Source organism: Daldinia loculata, assembly GCF_022478755.1.
Source record: "Daldinia loculata strain CBS 113971 unplaced genomic scaffold F4817scaffold_12, whole genome shotgun sequence".
Classification (NCBI taxonomy): Eukaryota; Fungi; Ascomycota; class Sordariomycetes; order Xylariales; family Hypoxylaceae; genus Daldinia; species Daldinia loculata.
In genome coordinates, this window is record NW_026054866.1 from 263527 (window position 1) to 281158 (window position 17632).

The window sequence follows — 17632 nt, forward strand, 5'->3', positions numbered from 1 at the left end:
GTGAGAGTTAGAAGCATGACTGAAAGGAAATCTATTTCTAAATAATTTGCAAAAGATGCTCATCGCGGATTTATTAGCTTTGTGCTTCCTCCGCCTGAACGATGTCCCTTTGCGGAGGAGGGATACTCGTAGCAAAACGGCTTCGACCGACCATAGCCTCTGCATAATTGAGTATAGAACGTTCCATCGCTTGTCTATCTGTAGGATATCTCCCGCTCCCTTTATATGATACTATTTCCATTATGTTGTCAAGCAAGTACCCTTTCTCATTTTCTCCGGCCCCTTCATATGACAAATACATTTGGGGAATGAATGCGATAGAGGCCACCATCCCTAAGCCCTTGATGAATGGGATACATGTCCACATTTTTCTGCAGAGATCTCCGTGTTCTTCTTCTAGGGCTGGGTCTGGCTGCTTCAGCATAATTGTCAAGTGGTGCAGAATTCGATTAAAAATCGTTCGTATCATGACATATGATATAAAAAATGACATTTTATGTAAGCTGCCAAAATGGAGCTTCACACCAATTGGAGATTTGGGATCTGTTTGTTCAAGTATATGACCCGCGCTACAGATCCTTAGTAGGATTGGCTCGCCGATACATGTGATATCCGCAGCGAGAGCCGCGACTTTGTCATGAAGAGCCAATGCTTGTATTTGTTGCGAGTTCACATCTGAGTTACTGGCAACACGTCGAAATCCGTGGACGAGATAGGGCCAGTATCCATAGTAGTAACCTACGCTATAGCAATCAGCTCGTTCACTTGAGACGGAGTGCTCTATAGCTAGGAACGATTGCTGAATTGCCTCCTTCCATGGTGAGCTCAAGTAGAAGTTTTCGCCTCCCGCGACAACCCAATGTGATATCTAAATGGGTCAAGTTAGTCAAGCCTATATTTTTCGTTAAGAGGAATTAAAAATAAAATAAAAGGGGGCGATGTTTACCAGGGCTGCGTGATTTTCAAATGCTAAATGAACGTCTAAGTAGTCTCGAGGATTCGGTGGACCTCGCTTGATCATCAGAGTTTGGATTCCTTCCCAGTGGTGTGATCGATAATGGGGACGTTGCGTATCGAATATAAGCTCCAGCCGTTCTAGAATTGTTGCAGCAGCTAGCGTTTCACTGCTGAGCTGTTGATGAGGGTCGTTTATGGCACGCTGAAGAGTCCTCAGTGCTTTTACATAGAGGTTCGAATCAAGGAGTTGAGTTGGCATAGAACCTCGTCGTGAGTTGATCCAAGTAGAACACATTAAAGCAACACAGTCTCTCAATGCGGAACTTTCGCTCAATCTAACCGGTAGGTGTTTAATATACCCACAGGAAGCTAGTATATCCCACGGGGCATGTTCGTGGGAGAGATATCCAACCAGACGAGCAGCTACACGCTCCGCCACAGTCGTGAGGGTTTTTCGTGGCCCATCGGGAGCAAAGCGGAAATTTCCAAACGAAGCTCCACCCGGCAATCCTCGTTGGCGGATACTCTCCAGGTTACCAACCGGTCTCCTATGAGTCGTGAGCTGGGTTGTAACCTCATCCCCCTTAGCTTCGTCAGTGGTCGAGGAGTGGGAGTTGGTATGGATAAACTTGGTCAGATTAGGAGGGCCAGAACAAGCAACCCCGGCACGTAGGCAAGGAGTACATGTCGGCCAGTTCTCATCGCACTAAACAAGGTGGATAGATATAATTAGTCTAACTGGCTCTTTCTTCTATAGATGTTTATTCTCACCTTAATTTTGATGCGTTTACAGCGCTGGCATCGTTTAGATCTAGGTACGCCTACCATCTTTGAAGTGTGTCGATCGATGTTGAAACAGTTTACTAAAAGGGACGCAAAATGCGGTGTACGGAGTTTTGGCTAGCCTTTCATATATAGGAGGACAGAGTTGGGCTCACGTTCAATAGATAAAGGGAACATCGCGACAACATACTTGATTCGGTAAATGTAATGCCCTTTTCCGTTAGAAGATCTGCAATTTTTATTTTGGAAAGACAAGCCGAAACACCTGTCCTATATGTAAGACTCAGCTTTTCAGCTAACATTCATATAAGCGCATGTCAGATATGAGTTTGTCATTGGCGAACTATCTTAGTGGTATACCTGACGTTCTGCAAGGTCAGATTATAGCACTTGTAAGTAACATATATTAGGTATCTATCTCTGGTGAAAGTTCAAGCAATTAAAACCTATTCATCGCTGGAGATGCACGCCTCGATTTGGCCTCATAAGGCTGATTTCCAATTATTTGAACCCCGCGTTCCCGCCGGTGCTTATACAAACCTGGCACAGGTGCATGGGTTGCATGAAAATGCTAGTGATTAAAGACTCTTATATGAGGTAGCTATTCCTTTAGTTATTGTGGAGTTTACATAGACTCAGCTGTATGACAGTCAACATGACATTCATAAACTAAAATAGTAGATCTTGCGATTGGCAGGTACCTAGTTAGCTACGCGATATGTATAAGATGCATCATAGGTAAGTGAGTATTTCTGGGCTCCAATGTGGCTGTGTCAATAAAAGCTGGTTCAGCGCAATACATATTTGTCGGAATCCTTTCACCGTATCTAGTTTACCAGGGGCAGGTAAAAAATAAACAAATAATCTTTATAAATCAAAATGAAAAAAGGTAGTTATTTATTAAAATAGGTATTGGTTTATAACGAGGTAATATAAAATACAAAGTCTCAAGAAATAGGGGTTGCGCGAATACACGTGTAGCTGTTACTAAATACGCGATTATACAAGAATATTATCTCGGATGTCTTGTGTCACTACACGTATGTACATGAATGTAGCTCCCAGGTACAATGATTCAAACACGCAGTACGTGTGTATACTTAATCAAGCATACGAAGTACAACATTAATATTAGATACATAACAGCTTAGTTAATACATGTAGTCATTCACTTACCTAATTACGGCGTATTACCTAGTGGCTGGTAGTTACACCACCAAACTTTAATTGCCGAAACCAATAAATTCCCGTCTACCACTTACTGGCAGTTTACTGCTTAATATATGTAAGTACTTAAGTATTCATTCAGATAATTCCATTTGAAGGCAGCCAATTAAGGTCCGCAACTTAACTTAACCTAAGTAATTTTATGCGTTTATACTTACGAATACAAAGACTTAAAATATAATATTACGATTAATAATAACATTTAAGTGAGTCGCGTAATATCGTTAATTATTAAATTTATATAAAAATTATAAAAATAATTATATATATAATTAAAGTTATTCCGTAAGCGGTAACGCTTTGTTAATGGCTGGTTTATACGTAACAATAAATCCACATTATCTTTTTCCCTTTACATAATTATCTTTAATTATTATAATACCTCTTTTTAACATATTTTAGTTTAATTGTTTTTATAAATGTTATTTATTTTAATTTAATAACCTTTTATTAACATATTATATATTATAAATTAAATGTTTATTTTGGATATAAGTTAAAAATAAATTAATACCGTTATATTTATTTTATAATAATATATTACCAAAATTTTAAATCTAATATATATTGTTAATATAATAACTTTTAATAGCTTAAAAACCATTGTAATAAAATTTATGTTTAACAGTTTGTTACTTTACTCGTAATACTTAATCTTTAAATGTATACGTTTTAATTAAACCTTTTTTTTCTTACAAATATGCGCGTATTTAGTCTTTTGTTAATTTATTATTATTAAAGTTGCCATAAACTAATAATGTTTTATATTATATGGTTAATTGTTTTGTAAATAATATTTCTTCTTTTTCCGTCATTTTGCGTATATATTTGTTATATTCGTTTAGTTATTAATTTTATAAAAGTTACGTACCAAACATTAAATAAAAATTATTATATCCTCCTGACTTGGAAATGCGATTGTATATAGTTAACGCTTTTCTTAGTAAATTGAAAAAATTTGCTATAAGATTTGCTTGGTATTCATATAACATAATTTTTTTAATATTTCCGTTGGTTTTTTTTACTTTACCGTTTTTTCTTGGTCGTAACGGCGTAAAATACTTAATCGTTAAACCTTTTTCTTATGCCCATTTAATAACGTTTACGTTTATAAATAATCTTATATTATCGTTAATTTACTTCTTTAAATAACCATACATATTGCCGATATATATAAATAATAACTGGTATTTAACAAACGTAATACTTTACATCAAACATACTTTAACCCATCCCGTAACATATTTTATAACTACTAGTAAAGTATATATAACAATCGATATATAATTAATTATTTACCGCGTCAGTAATATTAAAGGTTAAATTGGTTATAAATCAAATAACAAAAGATTAAGTTTTTTTATTAATTAATAAACAAAACACTTAACAATAACTTATTATACGGTTAATATTATATTTAAATGTTAATACTGTTTTAATACCTCCTTTTATACGATTTTAACTATAGTATAACTTTGGTTGTGGTGAATTTTACGTAATTGGATAATTAAATTGTTATATTTTAATATTTTTTAAAAGTTTACGGTTTTATATACCGTTTTTACTGCGTGTAACAAGTTTTTAAAAGCCTTATTATACTTAATAATTTTGTGTAAATATCTTTTATAAATAATAAAATAATCATTTACCCATTTTTTCTCAATAACGTTCGGTAATGTTATTCCAAATCGTAAATATTTATATATCATTTAAAGGTTTATTCGATTTAATTTGTAAAGATATTAAATTGTTTTTTTTGCAATATTTTCGTTTACCGGATAATTTAAATTTAATTTATTAAAAGGTTTTAATAAATAATCGGCTAAAACGTTGGTTTTGTTTAAACAATAAATAATTTTAATGCCGTAATATTTAATAATATTGAAAAAATAAAGGATTTTAACGGGTTGTTTAACTTTGATATTAATCATTTTTAATGATTTATAATTTATAATCATTATAATGTCTCCTCTTTTTACTTAATATTGCCAGTGTTAAAATGTTAGTATAATCCTTAATAATTTTTTTTTTTACGTTAAATAACATATTTACATATTTGTTAACTTTTTGGAAAAATAAACTATTAAATAAAGAATTTATTAATTTCCGTATATATATAGTTATAAAATAACCGTTTTTACGTATCTTTTGCTAGTATTTAATTTTAGTATAAATAATAATTTTTAGTTAAATTTTTATATAATAAATATCGTCGTAATAATGTCACGAATTTATCTTTAAACTACCTTTACCGCAACGTTAAACTTCACAAATATATTTTTATATTTTCCTATTAACGTTATAAATAAGCTTAATATCTTTAAATAGTCTTTAATAAAGTTTTTAAAATATTTAATAACGTTAATAAAAGCTTTAATTTATATAGTTATTTTAAACATTAGTTTATTTTTAACTGTTATAACTTTTGTTAAATCAGCTTTAATTCCTTTCTCTAATATTATAAATCCTAGAAATACTCCTTTTTTAACGAATATTTATATTTTGGCGGTATTAACGATTATACCGTATTCGATAAATTGTATAAACATTGCCATAACTCGTTTGTAAAACTATTCCTTAGTATCGGCTTAAATACAAATGTCATTTAATAATTCAATTACTCATTTACGGAATAATTCTAAAATCTTGTCGATTAATACCTGGAATATTACTGGTACATTTATCAATTTAAACGGCATAACAATCCATTTAAAAATCTTAAATAGTATCACGAAAGCTATTTTTTCACAATCTTTTCGTTAGATTTTAATGTGCTAAAAACTGTTTTTTAAGTTAATAAATATATACCATCGATATTTTACCGCCCGTTAAATTTAATTTCAAACGTTAAATAACAAATATGCGTTTTTTTTAATATGTTTATTCAATTCCTTATAATTATAATAAAAACGCCATATAATGTTAAGGTTATTTTTGTTAAGTTTAATGGTTTAACTTAATGCTTTCTTAAGTGTTAATAAATATGGTAACTTTTACAAGTTTTTACTTTTTTATAAAATTTTACTTTCGTAAACCTTTATAAAGTTTCGTAACGCCTATTCTTAATAAAGGTTATATCGTTTTAATGGTAGTTTAATTGGAAAATTATCTTTTATATTAATTTCGTGCTTTGTCTTTAACTTCACATTTATACGTTTTTTTATAATGTCGAATAATTTAAAAAACTCTTATTTGTATTAAGTTAAATATTCGTTAATTTTAAGATTATCGGTCGGTGTATTTTTATGCCATCGTATTTTCGTTAATATATTAATTACTTTATAAACAGTCTTTTTATCAAGTGTTTCCGATAAACAATGGATTGGTAGGTCTTTTATTAGTTTTAAAGTAAACTTGCCATTAAATCTTTTTAAATGCATAATTTTATTAAACAAAAGTCTCTCGCAATAAACTCCCCACTTATAAAAAATACCTCGTTTTAACGTAAAATCACCAAAAAATGTTCCGTCTAAAACTACTCCCGTTATAACGGTAAAAGTAACGTTATAACTGTTTAATATTTTAAATCTTACGTAAACAATTATATCTTGTTTAATTCGTAGTTTAACTCCTTTAATTCCTATTATCGTAAAAAATCTTCGTAATTAATATTTTATTATATTTTTAACTAAAGATTCCGTAACGTAACATACTTTACAGCCGTAATTAAAAAAAATTATAAAATTTTTACTGTTATGTATTTATGCCTTAAATACGTTATAATTTTTTCCGTATCTTTCTTAAATAAACTTATCTTTAAATAATAATAATTTTTTGTTCTTATTCACTTCGATCCAGTAAATGTAACTTTTTTATTCATTTTATTAATGACTTTATAAAAAGTCGTCGAAAACGTCTGCAAAGGTTTATTCCAAATCTTTATCGTTTAACGTTTTTCTATAATTATCATTATCTTTGTCATTTGTTTTATCATCGGTAAATTAGACTTTTTTATTACCTTTGTTTTTCCACTTATTAAGTATTCCTCTAAACTTCTTAATAAAATTCTTATTATCTTTAAAAAACATTCCTTTAATAATAATCTTTTTACCGTTAGGTATTGTCTTACGTGAAAACTATAATTTCTTATTGTAATCTTTAACTTAATAACCTTTTTTACCGCAGTTAAAACATTTGTTATTAAATAACTTAACTGTATAACTTTAATCGTTTACCATATTAATTTATCGGTCATTTTAACTAAGGTTAAATATTGTTATTTTTTATGCAACGTTAAGTATTATTTGTTATACATCTTTTTATTAAATCTTAACTTTTCCGGGTTTGCCAGGTATAGTTTTACCAATGTTTAAATAATAAAATAAGGCTGTTTTGTCTTATAATTAAATTGTTATTTTTAAAATGCCGTAAATCTTATTTTTTACTGCCGTTTATGTTATCATTCCAAATTGTTTCATAGCTTTTTCAACCAATTTCGTTATATTTTACGTTTCCATATAATCGTAATACGTTAGCTATACTTTTGGTGCGTATATACGCAGTATGTTAATAAATATTTCGCGTATTTGTTTTATACCGCATATAAATATTAATAAACGGTAGTAAGCTTTACGAATGCGTTGTATAAAATTAATTAAACTTTTATTTTAATATAATAATAACGTTATAAACGTTGTTATTAAATTGTGAAATACGTAATAGTTTATTAAAACTTGTAAAATAGCTTTTATAAATATTACTTAATTAAACGTTTATTTACGTATTTATATTATTATTTATTAAAAATTCCCAAATAATTTTATTAATATTTTTATTAATTATAAATAATATAATACTAATATTATTTTCAATCGATTTTAGATTTTGTTTAATTTATATAACGTTTGGTTATTTACCCATATAAGTTTAAAATAAAAAGGTAAAATAATTTTATTTTTATTTTTGCATTTTGCAAAGTTTTCGCCTTTTTAATGAAGTATTACTTTAAACTACATTACTTTAACTTTACATTTTTAATCGTTATATATAATACTTTCTTCGTTATTATTATAAAAGTTAAGCTTATTACTTAATAATTAATTATTATTTGTTAAATTAATAAAATTTGTTTTTTACGTAAGTTTTTATATTAATATTAATAATATTAACTTTATTATTAATAACGGTAATGATTTAATTAAAACCAATTATACTTGTAATTATTAAATAACGTCATTTATAAAATTATTTATTACGTTTAATGTTTTTATTACCGTGTTATAATTTTCTTATATATTTACGCTTTATGCATTAAATCTTACCTTAACGTTTTTAAACTTTTTACTAAACTTTTCGCCCATATTTATCATACGTTTATAAACGCTTATAACTTTAAAGCCGTAACCGGCTTAAAAACCTATAAAAATATCTTTACTTTTAAAAGCCTCATTAATTAAACTATTATTACTCTTTCCGTCAAATATCGTAATTAATATTATTATTTATTTTAACATAAATATTTATCAAAATATTTACTTATATTTTTACGTAAATTAACGTTTTACTTGCAAAAATAACTATTTATACGTTTATACTTACAAATATAAAAACTTAAAATACAATATTACAATTAATAATAACATTTAAATAAATCGTATAATATTATTAATTATTAAATTTATATAAAAATTACAAAAATAATTATATATACAATTAAAGCCATTCCGTGGGCAATGACGCCTCGTTAGTGGCTGGTCCGTGCGTAGCAGCGGATCCACAATTTAAGCATCTATCTGTAAGGTATTGGCTTTACATACGTCACCTATTTATCAAGTTAAATACTCCATTAATTAGATCTTATCAGTCCTTACGCGGGATTCGGCACGGACAGGTTATTCGCCAAGGGCTGCAAAGCCTCTCCACTACGTAATGCGGCGCAGTCATTTTTCATTACAGCGTTTATTCTAGTGTCCATGGTTGCTATCCCTCTTTAATCCTGTCTGCCTGTCCAACTCCAACTCCACCTTCAACTCCTTTAATTCCAAGTAACAAAACTCTACGCCCGCATTGTAGCGCCCAACCGCACAGAATATTCACGCCATTTTTTAGTACTTTGTTTGCTTCTTGTCAACCGCGTGATTTCAAACACCCGCATAAAGAGTGCAAATAATTGATACAATTGTCCTGGCAATCTTACGCGTACCTGCAGCATTTACCAAATAGAGCTTAGTCCCCGACCGCGTTCGTCCCGCTTCGACCTTAACCGTTCGTACGACTTCGTCACTCCTATATTCCACCGTTCATATCTATAGCCGGTAGTGTTCCAAGCTAGCCGGATCGTATACGAGAAAGAGAGGACCTTGTCAGTTTTGTTGGTAGGGCCAGCAATCACGGACCGCTTCATGGGTGCGAAGTAGCATGCTTTTTGGTACCCGACAGGACTTCCCCGCAAGATCGATACATAGATGATCTTCGGCTCGTCGTCTTCCTGGAATTTGTTATACTTCGGCATATCTGGCGGGTGTTACGACTCACCAGTCAAGCTGGCATAAGGACAATAGCCTTAGTTGTGCTACGCGCACTCGGCCTGACTTGGAGTCGGCCTATATATCGTCGTCCGTCCGCGTTGATGCGCTACTCCATCAATGCCTAGCTCTATATCAGCAGAGAAACGAATCGGCCTCCTAGACGACGATGAGGCTCATGCCTCGTCGTCTGCCTCTTCCTCTCTTCTCGGAAACGATGCGCGGAAAGATTTAGAGGCCTCATCAGAGGAGCTAGTTGGGTCTGATCAGAGATGGGATAAACGACTCTTCTCGTGGTGTCTGGCTCGGCCGAGAGGTCTTCGACGAAAGTTACGGAGAGGCCCTGCGGGTTTAGCTCTCGCATTTTTCAAATACATCATTATAATTATATGTATACTTTTAATAGGAACGCCTATCTTCGCTCCGTCCTACACGCGACTCCCTCAGCACTACCGAGACCTGGAATCTCGATGCCGAGGACCCATTCGAGAAGCGGGGTGTGCTAATATCAATAATGAGAAGATATTTATCGCCGTCTCTTTATATGATAAGGAGGGTCATCTGGTCAATGGTTTCTGGGGAGAGAGTCTGTTGGAGTTAATACATCTACTCGGTGACAATAATGTCTTTCTGAGCATTTACGAGAATGATAGCGGTCCGGAAGGCGCGGCGGCACTTGAAAGCCTAAGACGGCAGCTAAGGTGCAAGAATTACATTGTCAACGATCCCCACGTGCCTCTGTCGGATTTCCCGACCGTCACACTACCTGATGAAACCAAGCGAGTGAAGCGTCTAGCTTATTTGTCCGAAATGCGAAATCGGGCCTTACGACCACTCGACCGATTCGATCCAAGTGTTGGAACAGTTCGATATGACAAGATTCTTTTCCTGAACGATGTTGTATTCCACGCGATGGAAGCGGCGCATTTGCTTTTCAGTACTAATGTCGAGTCTGATGGACGATCACATTATTTATCAGCATGTGCCGTTGACTTCTGGACTCCATTAAAATTTTATGACCTGTATGTCACTCGTGACTACGAAGGTTATTCTGCCGGATTACCCTTCTTCCCAGTATTCCTCGATGCTGGTGAAGGTGTATCAAGGACTGCCATCCTGAATCAAGAGGATGCTGTTCCTGTCCAGGCTTGTTGGAGCGGAATGGTAGCGATGCAGGCGAAATATGTACAGAATATGAACGAGACGTTACCGAATTCTCACTTTCAGGATATTAGCAGCTATGTTATCGATCCCGCGAAGCCACATAACGTTACAGCACCAGTCCGGTTCCGTTACGAGCCTGAGCTCTTCTTCGACGCCTGTGAATGCTGCTTATTCCATGCCGACGTGGCTCAGGTAGCAAGGAAAGCCGGGGAGAAAGAGTTGGGGATATATATGAATCCTTACGTTCGAGTTGCATATACGGAAAACACTCTCTCCTGGCTGCCTTTGGTTCGAAGATTCGAACGGTTATTTAGCATTCCACACGCCTTATCATCGCACATTTTGTCCTTACCAACGCGTAACCCGCACCGTACAGTCCAAGAAGGTGATATATTCACTGAAGAGATCTGGGTTGGGGAGGGCAACACCGGTCATTGGCAATTAGTACAGCGGGAGGGCCGCAATGGGATGTTTTGTGGGGTGAGAGAAATGCAAGCCATAAAGCTTGGTAAGTTTCTACGGGAACTCTGCTATTTCCTATACTAACATTAAGCTTAGACGAGCGTGATGAAGACAAGAACTGGGAGAATATCAAGATCCCTGCTGGCCAGGTAATGCACTTCCCCACATAGCACGGAGAGGTGCAACGGTCAGGTGAGAAGTGGGACCCAATGGTGAGTTGGAGAATAAGAGAAGAGGCCGAGAAAGCTCGCAAGAAGCAGCAACTCAATTCCTCTTAAATCTCCCAGCACACTGGCAAAACATTGGAAGTTGCCCTTGGTGAGAGCAAGGCACTTTCTTTGGAGTCCTACCAGCTACTGTTGCACCGCAGAGTGTATCAAAATAAATCGGATCAGGCACACCCCTAAGGTTACAGCTATTGGTTACAAGGCTTGCAGTTGCGATACTGAATTATATCGGCTCCTGGGTTACATATATAAGACATAATTGCCGAGAAAGATGCAAACTAGTTGATAGATAGCTTGGATTGTTCGGCATGGACATTGATACCAGCTCCACTTAACTCCCTTTTAAGGATGATGTATTAAAAATCCTGGTGGAGATAATATTATCTGGTCGTTGGAGGAAAGCATCAACAAAGGGTGCGGAATTAGATTGTCTCTCTAATCGAGATAGCCAGAGAGACGCTGTATACTGTATTCAGGGTAAACCATCGGTTTTAATGACGCGTAGAATACAGAGATAGGAAGTAACTAATTATTACTATTGTTCATATGAGATGTTAGCTCTCATTCTTGTAGGAGTATTGACTTGGGTGATAACAAAGCTTCTAAATATTTATACACGAGCTAATTAGTGTTCGGATCATGATTAAAGGGGCCTACCAAGTAAAGTCAACGCGCATAGAATAATACTAAAAGAACTGGCCAAATTTCAAGGATGAAAGTTTGAATGGTAAATATTTAAATATCACGAGAATAGATTACACCGAGATACCCAAGGCAGGTACTCCGAGTTAACAGAGTCTAGCAATGTGTGTGATTACTAAGGCTCATCTTACCCCTTTTCTCACGGCTGCTCTGTTATTTGGTGGGGAGATTCCCCCCTTTTTGGTACTTGGGGAGATGTCGAGAGGTGATATGGTGGTAGTTCTATAACAAAGACTGAAGAGAAAAATAGGGGAACTAGATCTAAAGTTTAATCTTAAGAGATACTAATGGGTTTGTCGTAGGGTTGGAGCTTATGACTTAGTTTACAGTTTTAAGTTCCTTCATATAGTTAAGACAGAGAATAAAATGACCACAGTATTTCTAGGTTAGATACCTCACTCTTATTTTTCACGTCTCTTTACGTTACTACTGTTGCCTTGCTTGCTTAAATGTGTCGAGGGTGATGAACGTTTGCTGTAAAGTATTTAGATACTATTCTTCAACCAATAGCTCCATGACTATAATAAGAATATAAAGACGCATGACGATGCAAAATACAAGGGATACGCAACACATATAAAACGTGAAAAGGTCTTGTATAGACTAGATTGAATTGATTAAGTTTTAGGAACCTGATGCGATCCCACTAGGACTACGTAACAATATACTTGCATTGCGTCCATCCCAATTCTGTGCATCACATACCGAAACACCTGTCCTAGAGCCAAGACGCTCGATAGCCCGTCAACGTCGAAAGTCCACTGTTCAGTTCATTGTATGAGCTTGCAAATCCACCGCATATTAGGCCGACATTTAGTTCCCACACTGATCCTCGGCTGTGGAAATTGGGAAGACCGGTATTGCGAATTCGCTTGGCCGTGGCTACATCGGAGGTGGCTTAAAAAGGTAGGCCATTAATGGAATAGGAAGAGAAAACATCTGGGATGGAGTTATAGACTGCGTTGCCGAAAATTCCAACAATCCGGAGGAATTGAAGCAACACAATTGTTGGACCCGGGTTGACGCTGTAAGAGGTAGGGACATATATCGGCTTAGTCTCCGATAGAAGGAACCCAGTACATCAAACTGGAAGCTAGTAGATGGTAGAACCTGGAGTGATCGTCTCATACTATCGAGTCCATGGTCTAAGCCATATAGACTGAAACTGATAGTGATGAACGACAATGAATCTATTTAGCAGCTGTCTTCGGCTTTGCTACGGTCTGCGAAACAAGTTAATAAGATATCCGCAAGTGAACTATTGGCTCAGGGAATAGTCACCTTCTTGACCTTCTCTTCTACTTTCTCTACTTTTTCTTCTGCCTTCTTAACAGCGGCTTTAACCTATGGTCAATGTCAGAAAACAGGTCATTAACGAGCGTTTTATAGCGACGTGTAGTTTGTCCAAAACTAATACGAGAGAATGTAAGGCCTAGGATCCATGAAGGGACAGCCGAGAGTAGTAAGACTGGATGGAGATCCAGCCCATCAGAAGGATCTCAATGATGGGTGATATGAAGCTGTACATAACATAGGAATTCATGATGAAGGGTAGAAAACTTACCTTAGTCGCGACACCGTCCTTCTTAGGTGCCGTAGACTTCTTCTTGGTCACACCAGTCGGCTTCGCAGCCTTCACCTTAGGTCCAGGCTTGGTGCTGGCAGTGGGCGACTTCTTCACCCTAGACTTAGTGGTACGCTTAATAGCGGGCGCGGTGTCAACAGTCTGGAAGACGCGCGGCTTGGAGTTGCCGGTGGCAGATCGCGTTCCTTCACGGGGCATCTTGGCTATTTGCTTAAAAGAAAAGTTTAATAAATTCTACATCAAATGTTAGCAAATAACGTAGCGTGACGGATGAAGCTGCGAGATGCACGAAGCGACACAATGTGCGAATGCGAAACGCAATGCGACCGGGAACAGAGATGGGCGCGGAGAGGAAAGATTTGGGTTGGGCAGCTTACAAGAACTTTTAAGCGGTGAGTGGACGCGAGTGCGAAAATTTGTGGAATAAAATGACTGATTGAAATTGGTAAATCGTTTATGTGGATTTGAATAGGTACAGATTAAAGCGAAGAGTAGAAGAATAAAAGTTGTAAAAGGGGAGAAAAAACAGAATCGATGGGGAGGGTGAGGGAAGATTAAGAGCGAAGAGGGCCAGAAGGGCAAAAGGGCAGCAAGGTGATTAGGGCAGGTACCTACATGAGGTGTGTTGTTGTTCTTGCCGCGCCCAGGCACTGATTCGATAGATTCAATAGCTCCTCCTTCGCAACACCACCCAACCTAGCCGAAATAATACCTCGAATAATACCTCGAATAATACCTTGGAACAAGTTGGAACAAGGTAATAATAGTAATTAAAACCAGAGTGACAGCATGTCGCATAAACAGACCCGGCTAATCAGGTCTAGAATTGGTCCGATATGATCGAAGGGGAGGGGGGGGGGGGGTAAGGAAAAAAAAAAAGAGACCAAAAAAAGATGGGCAGATACCTAGGATCGAAAGGGTTGGGGCGCATGAGTTTGATAACACAATGTCCGTGATTGCTTGAAAAATAAAACCTTGGAAGGTATTTTACGACTTTGCTGCCCTCATCTTTCCGCAGTTAGGTATGCTCTTTCCGACTTGAACTACTACTTACCTAAGAGGTACCTTCCCTACGTTAATTAATTTTTTTATGTTTTCTTCTTTCTCTTAATTAGAAATCCATTTCCCGTTTTCCCCTCCTCTTCTTCAACCTTTTTCATCATTTTATCATTGGCGCATCTGATTGATTTTTATCCCACGTTTCGCACATCTCCCATCATGGACGACACCTGATTTTACTGAATTGAGCTAAGGGCATATATATACCATATATATGTGCCTTACATACGCCTATTCCACTTCTACCTGGGTCCTCCAACTCAGCCATGACCACGTTCGATCATTTCACTGGTGCGTGACCGCTGCCGCGCGCCTGAAATTCTACCTGGTACGATGTAAAGCCATGCGACAAATAAAACGAGGAGCGAATGAACTGATTTGACCTTCTCCCCGATTGAATTTGCCTGGTTATCAATCTACCGTTTAATCCTTTGTCGTCATCTTGGGATCAACACCCAGCACCTGCCGGGGATAAACAAAACGGCTAGGAAGATCGTACTACTGCTCGGATCTCCTCACCTGCCATCCCTCCATCATCCCTCCCCTGCTCTTTTCGCGCGTTCCAGCACGGCCTATTTCAACTGATAGGCCATCCCCAGCAGACCATTCCAAGACGATCAATTAGGTACTGAACCAATATTTATCACTTCGGACTGTTTTCATTATTCTTTACTGCATCCCCTACCTCTGGTCGGCAGTATAAAGACCCCTCGTCGCAATTGGTGCAGTCACATCATGCCTTAGTTGTTTTAAGACATCTCTACCCAGGTACTTGGCATGATTTTACACATGAGCTTTCTATTACCATGTTTGCGAAATGAGCAAGACTGAGAAAGGGAGATCTTGGGACAAAATTACATTACCTGTCGGCATTGTAGGTCTTTATCATCTCTAAAGGTGATTGTTAACGATATGTGGTTGGTTTCATTGCTGGGTGCCATGTGACTAACCCCGGGGCTTCCCATCCTCGAATATGCTCGGTTCAGGGTCATCTACAGCATTCAGGTTACGTGCGCACTCATAAAAATCCCGTTATTCTTTGTCTCCAGTCTCGATTTCAATGTTTTGCAGGAGCCTCTACACACGTCAGGGGCTAGGGCTTTATACCCAAACTATATGTCATTTTAATGAATCTTCTAGTTTGAGGTTGTAGATAAAATCCTTTGATATTGATTAAGGCATTTCCTACTTTCGATCACTCAGCAATCTCTAATATCTCCGGATGGGCAGTAGGTGGGCAGGAAGTAGCTGCTCGTCATTTATTGAATTATCTTAGATGTCTGTCGGCAGTAGCCCACATTCCCGCCACCTATCAGTCAACCCCTATTCACCTCTAGTGAATTCTTCGATATTAGCATCTGGACACTCCGCTTTGAACAAGGCTATCGTCTCATCCCATAATTTCGTTTGGACCTCCTTGCCCTTGGCTGACAACGCGATACCAGGAACACTAGGGATTTATTAGTTAAAGAAATACAACTAATACCGCAAAATGGGTTAACTCACGGTCTAATCCTTTGTTCACTTAAATATTCACCGTGGCTATCCGGGTGTCGCACAACAGCATCCGTTAAGTGGTAACCACCCTCGGCGCTAGTCCAGGCCAGAAAACTCGAAACCCATTCTGCGGTCGCATCTACGCGGTGGAACGCACTTTTGCAATACCCAGGGTTGAGAGTATTGAGGATGATATTGGTAGGGTCGAGACGGGCGGCGAGGGCACGTGTCCACAGGATATCTAACAACTTTGAAAGGCTATAGCGACTGTCACCTGGGGTAAACGAAGCCGGATCGTCGAGCCAGGGAATGATGCCCTTTCCACCTTTGGGCTCCAGGATGTCCTGCTCAGGGGCCGCGAAGGCGACGCTAGACGCTGTGATAGTCATTCGACTAGGTTTTCCAGTCTGGCGCGCTGTTCGTCGCAGTGGTTCCACGAGTAGTAGCGATAGTAGTGCCGTGCCGAGGTGGTTGATTTGAATGTGTGCCTCGTGGCCTGTCGGCGACCGAGTAAACTCAAGCCGCTTCAACCCCGCATTCAGCAGCACGATGTCGAGACGATCAAGTTCGGTGCTCACGCGCCTAGCGAACGCCACCATACTTACCCACAACTCCTGATCTAGTTGCCATACCAGAATCTCGCATTCAGGTGTCTCCCGAGAAATTTCGGCCTTTGCTGCCTCTCCTTTGGATAGATCGCGCACAGCTAAAATCAACCTTGATAGCCCGTGAGATGCTAGCTCCTTAGCGGCTTCGAAGCCTAGGCCAACATTCGCGCCCGTCACGATGGCCGTTAGTCCATCAAGCCGAATATCATCGGGGAGTGGCTGAGCCTTGAAAGTCAGCTGGTACCAGACCATGGCAAGAAAGTTCCAGAGCTTTGACATGATGCCTAAATTCCTGTCAGGCATAACTGCAAGGTAATTCCGGACCCTATGAATAAGTGCCTTAACGCCTTTATGGCTATTCTTGCAGTAAAGTCTTGTTTTGAGGCTCGGGCTGTAAAGTTCAATGATATAAACAGTATAGTGAGATGCCTCGCATCGCATCTAATTAGTTCACTTAGAATGCATCGAGAAAATGTATTATACGCACTTTGCAGGTACAGAAACGATTGCGTGCTAACGTAAGTCTTAGATCAAAGAGAGAAGTAATATATTACGGTCGGAAGCCTATGGGAACGAGAAACTAACCCGACCTATCTGGTCTATTTATATACATTGCCGTTACAGTTCATCTGCCATCCATAACTTCGTGTCAGCATCACATAGATTCACTATTCTGTGTTTCAGAAGTGCCAATGGATTGTCCTTGCACGATAAAAGGAGATTACTGGAGATAAAATAGTCCAAGTGGAATTAATATCATATTAGCCAATGAGAATCGTTCATATAATGTCTAGTCTCCTATGGGCGGGGAAATTATTCGTCCATGTCCGGATCATGTGAGCCTAAAAGGGGAATGCCGGCTACTCGCATCCCGATAACCCTTGGCAATCGCCGCTA

The 17632-nt window shown here is 37.2% G+C and overlaps 4 protein-coding genes across 4 annotated transcripts; 1 reads left to right on the top strand and 3 right to left on the bottom strand.

The window, feature by feature from the left end:
• Nucleotides 1-26: 26 nt before the first annotated feature.
• Nucleotides 27-1966, bottom strand: F4817DRAFT_34179 (uncharacterized protein). Its single transcript, XM_049303809.1, has 3 exons — nucleotides 1729-1966; nucleotides 947-1663; nucleotides 27-868 (listed from the first exon to the last, which is right to left on the bottom strand). The coding sequence occupies exons 1-3, from the start codon at nucleotides 1783-1785 to the stop codon at nucleotides 74-76; spliced, it is 1569 nt and encodes a 522-aa protein (XP_049161067.1). The 5' UTR covers nucleotides 1786-1966; the 3' UTR covers nucleotides 27-73.
• A 7369-nt stretch (nucleotides 1967-9335) lies between these two features.
• On the top strand, nucleotides 9336-11905 carry F4817DRAFT_34189 (glycosyltransferase family 69 protein). Its single transcript, XM_049303826.1, has 2 exons — nucleotides 9336-11103; nucleotides 11154-11905. Exons 1-2 carry the CDS (start codon nucleotides 9552-9554, stop codon nucleotides 11225-11227), a joined length of 1626 nt encoding a protein of 541 aa, XP_049161068.1. The 5' UTR covers nucleotides 9336-9551; the 3' UTR covers nucleotides 11228-11905.
• Nucleotides 11906-12444: 539 nt separating this feature from the next.
• On the bottom strand, nucleotides 12445-14321 carry F4817DRAFT_34243 (uncharacterized protein). Its single transcript, XM_049303905.1, has 3 exons — nucleotides 13551-14321; nucleotides 13268-13330; nucleotides 12445-13209 (listed from the first exon to the last, which is right to left on the bottom strand). The coding sequence occupies exons 1-3, from the start codon at nucleotides 13767-13769 to the stop codon at nucleotides 13177-13179; spliced, it is 315 nt and encodes a 104-aa protein (XP_049161069.1). The 5' UTR covers nucleotides 13770-14321; the 3' UTR covers nucleotides 12445-13176.
• A 1161-nt stretch (nucleotides 14322-15482) lies between these two features.
• Nucleotides 15483-17578, bottom strand: F4817DRAFT_34199 (NAD(P)-binding protein). The gene is made up of 3 exons (XM_049303844.1): nucleotides 17223-17578; nucleotides 16137-17019; nucleotides 15483-16080 (listed from the first exon to the last, which is right to left on the bottom strand). The coding sequence occupies exons 2-3, from the start codon at nucleotides 17012-17014 to the stop codon at nucleotides 15954-15956; spliced, it is 1005 nt and encodes a 334-aa protein (XP_049161070.1). The 5' UTR covers nucleotides 17015-17019; nucleotides 17223-17578; the 3' UTR covers nucleotides 15483-15953.
• Nucleotides 17579-17632: the final 54 nt, after the last annotated feature.